Source organism: Telopea speciosissima, chromosome 2, assembly GCF_018873765.1.
Source record: "Telopea speciosissima isolate NSW1024214 ecotype Mountain lineage chromosome 2, Tspe_v1, whole genome shotgun sequence".
In the NCBI taxonomy this organism is placed as follows: domain Eukaryota; kingdom Viridiplantae; phylum Streptophyta; class Magnoliopsida; order Proteales; family Proteaceae; genus Telopea; species Telopea speciosissima.
Genome location: NC_057917.1, coordinates 58892976 through 58906688, shown reverse-complemented (window position 1 = coordinate 58906688; position 13713 = coordinate 58892976). Strand labels below are relative to the sequence as shown.

Here is a 13713-nt window from a genome sequence, read left to right as displayed (position 1 = left end):
TCACCGAAATTAAACTTAACTATTCATATTCATAAAAAAACCCCCCTAGTTTAACATCGTTTCAATATACACAATAATCATAACGAGATAGACCTTAGTTTGTTAGGGGTTTTCACTTACAGTGTATATGAGGTCCTCTGATAGTGAAAGTTGTAGTAATGAGATGAAGACTTGCAGGTTTTCGCTTAAATTGTTAGTCCTTTTTTCTCCAAGAACAGCCACGAAGATGAAGTGCAAGAGCAAGAGGAGAACAATTCCCTCACCTGGCCACGAAGATGTAGTGCAAGAGCGAGAGGAGATCAGTACCCTCACTAGCCGCGAAGATGAAGTGTAACTGTGTAAGAGAGGAAGATGAGTTGCAGGGTTGAGTTGCAAATCTGAAGCTCGATTCCCTCTTTTGCTTTGCTCTAACAATCATATGCTTAAGTGAGGTCAAATGGGTCATTCTACCCTATCAAGGGGCGGAATAGTCTACAAATGTTACAAAACTAGGATCTGTTATCACATAACGTCTCTGTCTAACGGGAGAGACTATAGTGGTACTTAGTTTGGAAAACAGGGGTGCATGTGGAATTACTGAAAGTTCAGGGGACATCTGGAAGTTTGGCCACTTTCAGGGGGGCATTTGAAAAAAACCCTACATATAAAGAAGGGGACGTTTGAGCTATAGGCGGTATGCCCATTTTCTTTGATTCTCTTGGCAGGGAAATGGAGGAAGAAGAAATCGAGAAAGCTGTGATTGCGTATCTTAAGAAGAGGGGCTTTAAGCAAACAGAGCTTGCCCTCCAGGAAGAGCAAAGTAAGAGGTCCTCTGCTGCTGCTTCACAGACTGATCCTGAAGTTGCCAAGAAGATCCTTACTTTTTCTGAGTAAGCGCTCTATCTCTTCCTAAACCCTACATGTTTTGTTTCATCTAAATCTTTGAAATTATAAATAGCGAGCTTCATGCTCGGGTTTTACATTATCTGGAGAGAAAATATACAGATTAGGGCTTCTTTGTTAGTTTTTATAGAGAGATTCAGGAACTATTCGGATAGGGTCAGAAGAAGAGCTTTGGTGCATGCCTTTGTGCTTGGCACTCTTTTGAATGGTGCTTGTGTTGAGTTGGTGTTGGAACTTAAGTACATGCTTAAGCAAGTTATATTACGTCTTTGATTGCAATCCACCGTTGGTGCATTCTTGGAAGCCACAATCTACAGTTGGACTTACATCATGCATTTCAAGTTTTTTCCATTGTATTCTCAACTTTCATTTGGCCTGTCTGATTTCTCAATTCAGAATCAACATTGGCTAATCCTAACCACTTGAGTTGGCTGCACGAATCCATTTCCACAGTTAAAACTCTATCTAAATTTTTTTAAAGCTCTTTTTATTAGTTTTTGAACTAGTTGACTAGGCGTTTACAGGAGGAGATTTCGTGGTATTTATCTTTAATGATATCATTTTTGTTGACAATACAAAAGAGGGGTAATGCCAAAGTATAACTAGGAGTTTTTGGAGTCAAAAGGTTTTGGGGCACACTGTAACAAAATGTATGAGGGAGCGTTGTCATTTTTATTGACAATACAAAAGGGGTAGTATAACTAGGAGTTTTTAGACTCAAAAGGTTTTGGGGCACACTGTACCAAAATGGATGAGGGAGCATGTGGTTATTGGACATTATCTAGTCGGGTGAGATCTGGCAAGATGGTGGGTCTTTTCTTTTTCCTTTTGTTATTATGGTCTCAATGACTCTTTCTTTGGTAGCTGGGTGGTTCTCTCCTCTAACTGTACAATTTTTCTGTTTCTGATACTTTCTCAATTATTCATCATTTTTCAATGAATAGGAGTGGAAATGATGGATTTGTTAATATTCATAACCATGAGATTCCAAGTGTCATTTTTGTTTACTTGGTTCAATCATTCCTCAAGGAGGTAAAGATTGAAGATGATATTACTCATAGAACTATTGGATGGTGGATAACATGGAGAGGTGTTTTCAGAATGTCTGTGTGGTTGATCATGATGTAGACCGATAAAGTGCTGCTTAAGTATTACGAGATGGATCATATGATCAGCCAGGTGTTATGGACTAGAATATTGTGTGAACATGAAAACATGTATAGAATAATTTTGCTGGGACCAGTTATTGGCAAGACTAGAAAGTATTAGACTCAGAAATGATACTTAAGAGTAGTACTGATAGCTGTTGAGGGAAGATTGACTGCAATGGTAGGGTCATCTGGAAGCTTGACTGCAATGTTTCGGTCATGTGCAATGAAGAATAATGAGTAATGATTAGGCGGAGTTATATGGCGCAGTTTGAAAGCACTAAAAGGACAAGGGGATGGCCAGAATAACTTGTGTTAGAATACTGGGAAAGAAAAAACACTTTTGTTACTTGATGCTGGATATCTCCTTTCTTTTTTGATGAAAAGCAGTAGGTATGGCCATAAACAGGGTCGAATGTTTTAGAGAGATCCATTTAGCTGACACAGGCACTTGGATTAGTCTCTGTCTTTTAAATGGGTATATGAATTGGTTTTCTATGCAGAAAAAAAGTTGTTTATCTGAAGTCTCTGGAGGGAATGTCATAGATTCTTGAATCTCATCTGTAACATTTGATTCATTATATGACTGTGCAAAAAGATTTTTGGAGGTGCTTTGGATCCCTATTCTCATTTACTTGCTTGTGAAGCTGTTTGGCATGTACCAATTGAGCAAAACCACTTCGAGTTTTTTTGGCTTCTTTCCTTCTAGTTCTGTATTTTTCTCTCCCTCTATACACAAAGATGCACGGACAGCCACAAACACTCCACACTTATATTATGTGCATCCACTGTGTTGCATTCGATAGTATAGTTTTAACGGGTTGCATAAATAATATCCAGTGACACACCCTTGTTCTATTCTTCTTATGTGATTGTGATTGTAATTGTAGCGGATACTTTTACAATTCTAATGGCTATTCTTGTTTTTCAGACCAGAGAATGGTCCAATGCAGTACCACGAGGGATATAATAAATTACGGTCATGGACATATAGTTCTTTGGATTTGTACAAGGTAATTTTTTTAAGTTAAGTATGCTTTCATCAAAATGAAGCAAACTAAAATTCATGCATTTTTGCTATGGTTGCGAGAGTGACGTTTGATTATGATATTAACTCTTGAAACTGTGGTGATCCTCTTGCTGCTGACCATAGTCCCATGAACACTGACTCCTTTGTTTGGTTTTATAATTTTTCTGACCTGACTGCCTTGCATGGCCTTCAACATTGCAACTTGACTGCCAGTTGAACTATTTGTATTCTCCAAAAATAAAAACAAGGAACAATTATGCTTAGTGTAAGAAGAAGCCCAATAATGGGATCCTGGTTCAGTCCTTGTAACAAAATCAGAATCCTCAATAGACAGGATCGAAGGGAGGTGAGAACACAACTAGAATTGAGCAATTTTAATAGAACCAAAACAGGGCACTTCACCAAGCAACCAAGCATCTCACTAGGCTCCATTGCAGCACACAATTGTTGGCATAAAAAACTAGGAATTTCATTCAACTTTTAACTTGTTTCAAAATGCTTATAGGCAAACCTTTTATACAGTGACTGGTAGGGTTCTAGACTCTCATTGGGACTTTCTCCTAGACTCTTTGACCATTTAATGAATTGCACATTTTCAAGGACTTGCACTGTTACACAACCATCAATGGACTGACTTATATTTTCCATGACTTATACAAACATCAATAGACAAACTTACGTTTTCAAGGACTTGCACAATCATCAATGGACTGACTTACATTTTCAAAGACTTACACAACCATCAATGGACTGACTTATTGACTGAAATAATATCTTCCAATACTTTAGATAATAGTTGTAAGTTGTAACTAACTAGATAATGCATCTCAAATTCTGCGCACAAGCATTAATTACTTTTGACCCTTCTATTAATTAGAAAATGCTTCTCAAATTCTTCACACATACATTAATTAGTTTTGATCCTTCTTTGATTAAGACTTTGACTGGATTAATTAGGACTGGCTTTGGATGAACCAAAAAACACCCAGCCTGGTTGGTCCTATGCTCACTAAACAGTAAACAAATACCCAACCCATGAGTAGGACTGTCAATTACTGTTGTACAGCAATATAGAGGGCTTAAAAGCCACTGAAATAGGGCTTGGATTAGACCTAAAAGTAGGTCAACAATAAGGACACTGAAACGTTACTTAACCTTCCCAAGATGAGAGCAATCCAATGGTTGGATCAACAGGTACTGCAGATCGAAGTAAATATCAACTTGCTGTACATAATTAGAAACTATGAATAACTCACAAATCCTAGGGTAAATACTCTCAAACTGATATCAGTGGTAGGTCTCGGTTACAATAGAAAACCCTTATATTATTTGAGTCAACTGATGGGCAGATCACAGGTTTCAAGTTCAAACCCAAAATAGCAATTAGTTACTAAAACATTAAACCTACAGCAATCAGCCAATGAACAGTAGTAGATGGGACACAAGTCCTGTCGATGGAATGGGTAATGTGTGTCCTAACTCTTCAAGAGATCACCAAACTATGATGGCAGGAAGGTGGTGCAACAGCTCATGAAAGAAAATGGTAACTTACAGACCATAGCACAGATCCAACCACTGGAAGTGTCTGAGAATGGTATCGAAGAAAGGATCCAATAGGGAGATTTTGACCTCAAAACACCAAGCCAAACTATTGGCCGTAAGAGTTAATAGGGTTTGTAACCTGCTACAGTAGGAGCCCAACAAACAGTGCCACAGGGATGGCTGAAGGCTTCAATCTCAACTCCTGTTAATGGATTGATGGATACCTCTTCAAGTGGTAAAACAGCAGCAACACCAGTATGGATAGGGTGGTTCGATACCTAACTGATCAGACCTTGTAGCAGTGTTGAAAAATAGAAACTAAGAAAAGGATAGAAGAGAAAGGGAGGGAAGAAGGGGAATATGACCAAGGCCTCTCACCAATGGCCTTGGCCAGTCTCTCACTAACCACAAAGGCTTCACACCTCTCAACTGCATCTCACAGGAACCATGGCATAAAACCAAGCTTTGTTCATCATCTCAAAATCATTGGGCTCGAGCTATAAGGCTCTTTCATTATAAATAGTATCCTACTTCTAAAAGGAAGGTAAGAAAATAGAAACCACTAAATAAAAGGTCCACATATGTTGTGGACGTTAAACAACTGAACATAGAAATAGAAACTAACCTAGAAGCTAGTAAATAGGCCCTCCCGCATAGACTTCTTAAAGGGCTAGCTGATGGGCTTAAGTCTGGCCCATTAAGTGGACCTAGCTCAATCACAGGGCAGGGTCCAACTGGGCTGCTCGATGGCTAGGCTGGCTGGCCCCTCTTAGTTTCTTCTTTCTTTGAAGTTTGAACTGCATCAGGTCTGGCCTGAATCAACTGAAGATGGTTCGGTTGAACTGAAACAGGTTCATTCAAGGAACTGCAGGCCTGGTTCCTCCCTTCTTGTGATGGTACTGCCTGGAGTATAATTTATCAACACCCAATAGTAAACAAAATAGAATCTTACTTATCATGAGTAAATAAACAAATGAAGGAGATCTCTCAACAGCTTTATCTTCCCTTCATGTCAACATCTTGATTTGAGATAGCCTTCTATAGAGAGATGATTGTTGTAAGGAAAAAGGAAAAGAATGGGAAGAACAATGGGATCTTACTTACTTGAAGTTATGTAAGCAGATGGCTATATGTATATCTCATGGTGGCTCTTTTGTATCTGTTTTTGAACTAGAATTATATAAGCAGTTAATTTACAGCAATTGTGGGTTCTTTCTCTTGAACAATGATGCTGAACAGGTCTCCTCCATGTATAAAACACGTATGCAACCCATAACCCCATGTTCCTTTTTTATTTATCTTATATGGATTAGTAGTAATAGGATAAACTATTAATGAAAATGTGCATGGAATGGTGGAAGTTAAAAGTACTTGGACTAAAATGACTACCTGTAAAATCCCATCTTTTGCTAAGGTGTTAATCATTTTATTGGTAAATCCTAAAAATTTAATGAACTTCCTTGAGATTCTAATCTAAAGAAATCTTGGTATGTAACTTCTGCAATTCATGAATTGATCAATGATGGTCAAACTAAGCAAAATTCTTGGTGTTGGAAATAGAATAGTTGATACTTGCATGTCTGTGTTTCTGCAGGCCTATCAATCATTCCCCATATTAATTTACTACTATTTTTTGAATTGTGCAGCATGAGTTACTTCGTGTGCTCTATCCAGTATTTATCCATTGTTTCATGGATCTTGTGGCAAAAGGGCACACCCAGGAAGGTATTTTTTAATTTTTGGGCTTTTATGTAATGATGCTTCTTACTGCAACTTCTCGAACTTGTGTTATTGCAATAACTGAGTGACAGTTGTTATGCTTATTTGTACATAATTGTATTGGGCATCCCCAGCTAGAACGTTCTTCAATAGCTTCCGCGAAGACCATGAACTGATGCATTTACGAGACCTTCAAAAGCTGGAAGGCGTTCTTTCGCCCTTGCATCTGGAGGTTACTTTAATCTCATCTGCTTTTGTGATGCATTATACTATATTTAAATGGATCGAGGTGGCGAAAGTTTTGATTGTGTTATTATCATTACTTTTACGCAGGAGATGGAATTTGCACATTCTCTGAGGCAGAGCAAAATCAACATAAAGATGTGTCAGGTAATTTAACAATTTTCCTCTTCTGTTTAGATTTCCAAGTAGTCATTTCATAAATACTGGTTGACTTGGGTACTAGTTGCATGATATTGACTAATTGGTCCAGAAGACCCAATGGGCATTGATTAATACCAAGTTGTTAGTCAATTGAGTTGATTGCCTTTTTTGCATATGTTTTTTTCCTTGAGGTGATAACTTGATATTATGGTCCATGTCAAAAATGCTGTTGCTCTGTCATATGGGTCAACTGTTAATAGTTGTCACGACGTCTAGGAGATCCAAGGTATTGGAGGGGGCCTGGACGCAACGTGACCAAAGCGCGTGGACCTGGAGCATAGTTATCAAGGCCTAAGCGTCTAGGCTCCTTGGGCGCCTTGTTGGTGTTGCACTGTTGCCTTGATTTTAGACCCTCTCCAACGCCAAGGTCGCCTTGCCGCCTTGATAACTATGGTGTGAAGAGTAAATTTTGTTGGCTAACAAAGCCTAGCGATTGAATAGTCCACCACTCGCCTCAGCAACTCAAAACCTCTAGTCATTGACTCCACATAAACTACACTGCCTCCAGTTACTATTTCTTCTTTTTTTCCCTTTTGTTTCCGATGAAGGCCATTTGGCAATTCTTGTGTAAATAATGTGGTATTAACATTTCAACTTGAGTGGGTGAGCCTTGGCGCAACGGTTAAGTTGTGCTATTGCAAACCTATTGGTTGCGGGGTTCAAAATTTGGAAACAGCCTCTCCTGCGTAGCATGGGGTAAGGCTGCGTACATTTGCCCCTCCCAGACTCTGCAGTAGCAGGAGCCTCGTGCACTGGGCTGCTCTTTTTTTTTTTGTTTTTTAACATTTCAACTTGACAATCTTATAAGATCATTCCACAAAATGATGGGAGATGCCTTCAAGTATGTGTTAAATCCCCGTCTTACTGCGGTGGGTAGAATAAATCTGGCATGGATCCTCTCTCCACCTATCAGCTGCCAGGCCTTTAGGTCTGCGACTGGAGCCCTGCCTTTTATTGAATCTGCTTGATTCTGTCCATGTGAGTGAAAACAAGGAAAAGGTGAACCATAGTTGTCTAGGTGACCTAAGGCGTTGGAGGGGGCCTAGATGCAGGGCGAAACCAACAAGGCGACCAAGGATTGGAGGGGGCTTAGACGCCTTGGTCGCCTTGTTGGTTTTTAGCTTAAGATTGCCGTTGTTAGAGAATAACATTCCTTTTCCAGGAGGTGATTTTAAATATCTTAGGATCCGAAATCCTGCCTCGACATGTGCAGTTTGAGGATCATGTAGAAACCGGCTCACAATCCCTACAACATATGCAATATCCGACTGAGTAAGTGAGAGCTATATCAGTCTGCCAACAAGTCTTCGATAGCTTTCTTTATCAACTGGATCACTACCCTTGTTGTTGAGATGATGATTTATCTCAATAGGCGAATCAGTTGGTTTACATCCGAGCATTCTTGTCTCATTGAGAAGGTCTAGGACATATTTCCTTTGAGAAATGAAGATGGTTTTGCTAGATTAGGCAACTTCTATTCCTGGGAAGTTTTTGAGAGGTCCCAAATCCTTAATCTTGAACTCCTTGGCTAACTAAGATTTTATCTTGGAGATTTCAACATCATCACTCCCTATCACCACTATATCATCAACAGTTACATACACGGTGAGAGCAGTAACTTTATTATCCTTATGTTTGACAAACAGGGTGTGATTAGCCTGGCTTTGCTTGTAGCCAAATTTTTGCATTGCCTTCAGGAATTGAGCAAACAAAGCTCGTGGAGACTGTTTTATACCATAGAGGGATTTTCGTAAATGGCACACTTTCCCAGTGGTTGATGATGATGCAAAACCTGTAGGAATGTCCATGTAAACTTCTTCCAAATCGCCATTTAGGAAGGCATTTTTATGTCTTAATTGTTGAAGATTCCATCACAGATTAGCAGCACATGATAGCAAAGCATGAACTAAGTTCATCTTGGCTACAGGGGTAATAGTGTCCTGATAGTCAATGCCATAGGTTTGAGTGAAGCCCTTGGCGACTAACCTTGCCTTGTACCTCTTAGTGGTTCCATCTACCTTATGCTTTACAGTGAACACCATTTGCATTGCACTAGCTTCTTTCCCTTTGGTCGGGAAACAAGCTCCCAAGTGCCATTTTTCCTCAGAGTCTGCATTTCTTCTATCATAGCATCTGTCCACTTAGGATCAGACATAACACCTTTCCAACCCTACGAAATAGAGGCAGAAGACATAGAGGAAACAAAGGCTCGATAGGATGGGGACAGGGAGTCATAGGAAACAAAGTTAGAATTGGGGTGTTTAGTGCATGTTCTAACCTCCTTCCTAATAGCAAGAGGAACATTAATGTCATAAGTATCAATAGGAGGATCCATATTACCTGATTGAGATGAAGGATGTAGCCCAGTAAGTGTCGATTGACGTAGTAGGTTCATCGTAGGCTGCTTTGTCTGATCCTTCCGTCGGGAGTATGTGAGCAAGTTTGGTTTGGGAGCATTCTCTCCCTTGCCACTATCTTATATAGACTGCTCCCCCTCAATTTTGAACAATGTCAATAACAAATGGGCTTGAAAGAATCTCTGACGTAATATTCTCCCCCTCAAGAATTCCATTTTGTTCTGGGGTGCGTAGTACACAGGAAGTTTGGTAAATGATACCATTTTCATCGAGATACGGACTAAAACTAGTATCAATGTATTCGGTACCATTATCACTTCGAAGGATCTGAACCTTTGCATCAAACTGGGTCCATGGTTTGAGGTATCGGTATCGGTATCGGATCGCCCGATACGGCCGATAGTGCGCGGTTTTGAAGGTGACCGATATCGGTGGAACGGTACGGACAAGGGGTAAAATAGTCAAGAAAATCTATTTTTAAGGAAAGCTAAGGGTAAACTTGTCCGATACGACCGATCCATGCCGATACTGTATTGGTATCGTATCGGTTTTGAAGATGACCGATACTCGATCCGATACAGTGCAACAATGACTAGGTCTGGATCAAGGTGAGAAAGGAACGGAAACATGTAAAGACCTCAGATTTGTACTAAAGAAGATAAACCCACGTTAGGCGAGTGTAGTTATGAATAAAAGTGATGAACCATTGGAAACCATCCCTAGCAATAATGCGAGAAGGTCCCCACACATCAGAGTGAGAAACAAAAAAGAAATTTTACTTTTATTAAAACTTGGAATATAAGAAACACAAGTATGTTTAGGCAACTCACAAGTATCACAGTGAAACTTGTCTGGACTATAGTCCTTTATTAAAGAAGGAAACATCAGACCCAAAGTATGAAAAGAAGGATTACCAAGATGTTGATGCCATCGGTGTACTTGGTGAAGAACACCGTCAGTGTGAAGAAGTATGAGCAGAAAGTCGAGTGAGTCATAGTAGTAAGACTGAATCCAGATAATACAGCCCATCCCAGACTCTACCATATCCAATCATTGCTTTCGTCCCTAAATCCTGAAAAAGACAGTGAATAGAATAAAATGAGACACAATAGTTCAATGCAACGGTGAGACGATAATGGAAAGCAAGTTAGCACAACGATTAGTAACGTGGAGAACAAAAGACAAGGAAATAGTTGGAGAACATTTCATTGAACCTTTACCCGAAATTGTTGATAAGGAGCCATCAATCACTCGAACTTTGTCCTTACCCTAATAAGGGAGGTATGAACAAAACAGGTTTGAAGAACTAGTCATATGATTTGAAGCTTTGGAATCAAGGGGCCAGGAAGAACTAGAATCAGACGAGACATGAAAAATACCTGATTGGGCAAGATGAGAGGTAGGGGGTAGGGCTGTGCGTAGAAGAAGTACCAAGTTGAGACATCTTGCGTTGAAGGGCTAGTAACTGATGTGAAGAGAAAGTCTCCGTAGTTACGGAGGCAGGTGCTGGTCCAAGCTGAGAGCTGTAGTTTCAGAGAGATGTGCCTGGTGGCAAGTGGAGCCCTGTTTCCTTGCACGACCCCCCTTTAGGGCAACCATGGGGTTTCCAACATATCTCACGGGTGTGGCGGGCTTTGCCACAATAGTCACATTTGACTGGCTCTCTTGCAGCAGGTGCAGACTTAGTACCAGAGGAGTCCATGCTTGCAAGAGTAGAAACCAGAGCCAAGCGAGTAGGAACAATAGATGGCATCATGGCAGATCGACGATCGTCTTCATGTTGAAATAGATTGTATGCTTGAAGGAGTGTGGGAAACTTGTCTCTGTCGAGAATTTGAATAATCGAATCTGATCATACTCTGGATTCAGGCTGGTAAGAAAGTCATAGATGCGTTCCATTTCACGCTCACACTGAAAGGTAGTGGCATTAGTAGTACAAGCCATAGGGATCGGATGATAGAAATCCAGTCGTTGCCAGAGGGCATTCAAGACAGCATAATAGGCTGTAAGAGATAATTCCTTTTGTGTAGTCTCACGAACTTGGCGGTGGAGCTCATAAATATGGGCATAGTTACTGGTCTGGGCATAAGTCTGGTGCACTGCATCCCATAACTCCTTTGCAGCATTCATAAGAACAGAACTAGCACTGATATTAGGTTCCAAGGAATTGAGGAGAAAAGACATGACCAGTGCATCATTGGCCAACCAAGTGTTTTTGTAGTACTTTCGGTGGGCATAGGGGTGTCACCAGCAAGGTTTAAAGTATCGTTATTGAGTATCGTATCAGTTGGGTGATTTTAAGAGATGTATCATATCGTATTGGAGATACATATTGAACACAACAGATATGCATAGAAATGGTCAAGATACACATGGAAATACATTTTGGAACAAAAAACAATATATATAAGCAATTTATAACAAGTGTCATGCATAAACACTAAAATGGAGAATAATGTATAACCAAACAAGTGCATTAAATTGAAAATGTTATAAAAGATGATGTTTCTTACATGTTGTAATCGTCTATAGCCATGAAGAGTATTGGATGATGTTGTACCACTCCTTGATTCATTTTTGAGTCCAAATGTGTGAAAAATCAAGATTAAATGCAAGATTTTAGTCTTTTGGTTGAGAGTTTTCCTTCATTTTTCTGTTAGAATAGGAGTTGTATCGAGTCTGTGAGTGGAAATGGCTCTTTTTATGGAATGTATTGATGGTATCGGTACGTATCGGTGTGTATCAAGCCGTATTAGCCAATACGTATCGATACATATCGATACGTATTAAACCACCCACAGAACCCTTTATTGGACGTATCGATACCTATCGTATCGTATCGGTTGATACATTTCAATACAGTCCGAGACAGACCATTTAAAAAAAAAGAGACGTATCGGTATGTATCGTATTGGTACCGACTGATACGTATCGGCCGATATGTACCGATACTTTAAAGTTTAAACCGTGCTCACCAGTCAAATACCCTGAGGAATGATTTGCCTGAATAGTCAGTAGGCAAGCCCGTGACCAAGCAAGATAATTAGACCCATTCAATGTTGTTAGACCCGGCTGGAGAGGGCGGCAGGGGCAGCTGGGAGCTGGCAGTGCCAGTGATGGTAAGGGTAGTAAGGCACTAAGGCAGGCTTTAGGAAGCCTGACAGTAGCTGGTGGAGTCCAGCGAAAGGCGACCGGCAGCGGTGCACAAGTCGCAGCTGTGATACGGCGTACGGTGGTCAGTAGAGGTAAGTGGGGTCAGTCAGTCATGCGTGGTGCGACATACGTTGGAGCATGTTTCAGTCTACCAATCTTGACCAGTGAGGCCAGAGCCTCTAGAACTTGTGATGGTGACTCTACTGGTTTTAGGGTTTTGGGCTCTGATACCAAGTTGAGAAGAAGAGATTGGAGGAAGAGATTCAGAGAATAGATTGGTTTGTCTGGATTGATAGAGGCCGCCTTTATTTATACATAGGGGAAGGGATTACAAATAGGGAATGTTAGGTAAGGATGAGCCACAATCCTTCCCGTACACACACACATTCAATGAATCTAGACACAAACCATTAACAGAAATTGAGAGTATTGACTAGTAAGAGGTTCATTTATGGGGTGGTGAAGGTGCCTTCTTAAGAAAGATTTTTATTAGCCTCTCCCAATTGTCTGTGTGCTCTCCTAGAATTGATCTTCCTCTGTATCTGCAATTAGAAGAAAGCAGAGACAGGGAATTTACAACAGATAATATTATAGTTCCATGTGTCATTGTACAGTATCCTTGTTCATCCTCCCAAAGAAGCTAAGATTGTTACAGTTGAGAAAAAAGGGAAGAGGAGAGATTGCCTGGAAAAAAGTGGTTTTTTGCTGTGGATTGGAACACCTGGAAAATAGAAAAGGATCATTAATAATAGAATTTGATTGAAACCGCTCCCCTCACCCCAAGAAAGAAACCTGAAACGTTTATGAAAGCCCAGGAGAGCCAGAAAATGGAGAGGGGGAGAAAAAAGAGTCTATACTCAGCAGAAAAATAGCCTAACATGCACCAGTCCACATAGTTGGAGATGGGAGGAAACAGCCTGCTTGTACACAGTGACTTTCTTGTTAGGCTACCATATTGAAATTATAGAACCTATATTTTTGGTGGCTAATTAGGTCTCTTTCTGTGTTGTCTGAGACAACTGGTGTTTGATTGTTCAACAAAGCAATTACTGATATGTATTTCTCAATAAGAGAAAGGGAAAAAAGAAGCTATTGCTGATGTGGAGTTTCTTCTAAACCTGTAGGCATTTTAATTTTAAGTTTGTTGATCTTATCTCATGTTCAATGGCTTTACTCTGTTACATCCTTTAATCAATATTATATTTATTGTAACCTTCTATGATTGCTAAGATAGACTCTCTGCTTTCACTTGAGGCATTGCAAATGCTGACTGTCTTTTTTACTTCCCCACTCCAATCAGTACTCGTACGAACTTCTGCTGCAATATCTACAGAAAACACAATCGATTACAATACTCGGAATTATCAATGAACACATCAATTTTCAGGGTATAACTCTTATGAAGTGAACATGGATTATGATCAAATTATGGTTATTA

General features: G+C 40.0%; 1 protein-coding gene across 1 annotated transcript in view; it reads left to right on the top strand.

Annotated features, from left to right (window-relative positions):
• Positions 1–675: 675 nt before the first annotated feature.
• The window catches only part of LOC122651780 (transcription initiation factor TFIID subunit 5), a 65661-nt gene continuing 52623 nt past the window's right edge, over positions 676–13713 (top strand). Inside the window, exons 1-6 of the mRNA XM_043845311.1 lie at positions 676–869; positions 2962–3043; positions 6249–6327; positions 6456–6553; positions 6655–6711; positions 13576–13663. Of these exons, the coding sequence (XP_043701246.1) occupies positions 676–869; positions 2962–3043; positions 6249–6327; positions 6456–6553; positions 6655–6711; positions 13576–13663 (598 nt within the window). The remainder of the gene's footprint in view (positions 870–2961; positions 3044–6248; positions 6328–6455; positions 6554–6654; positions 6712–13575; positions 13664–13713) is intronic.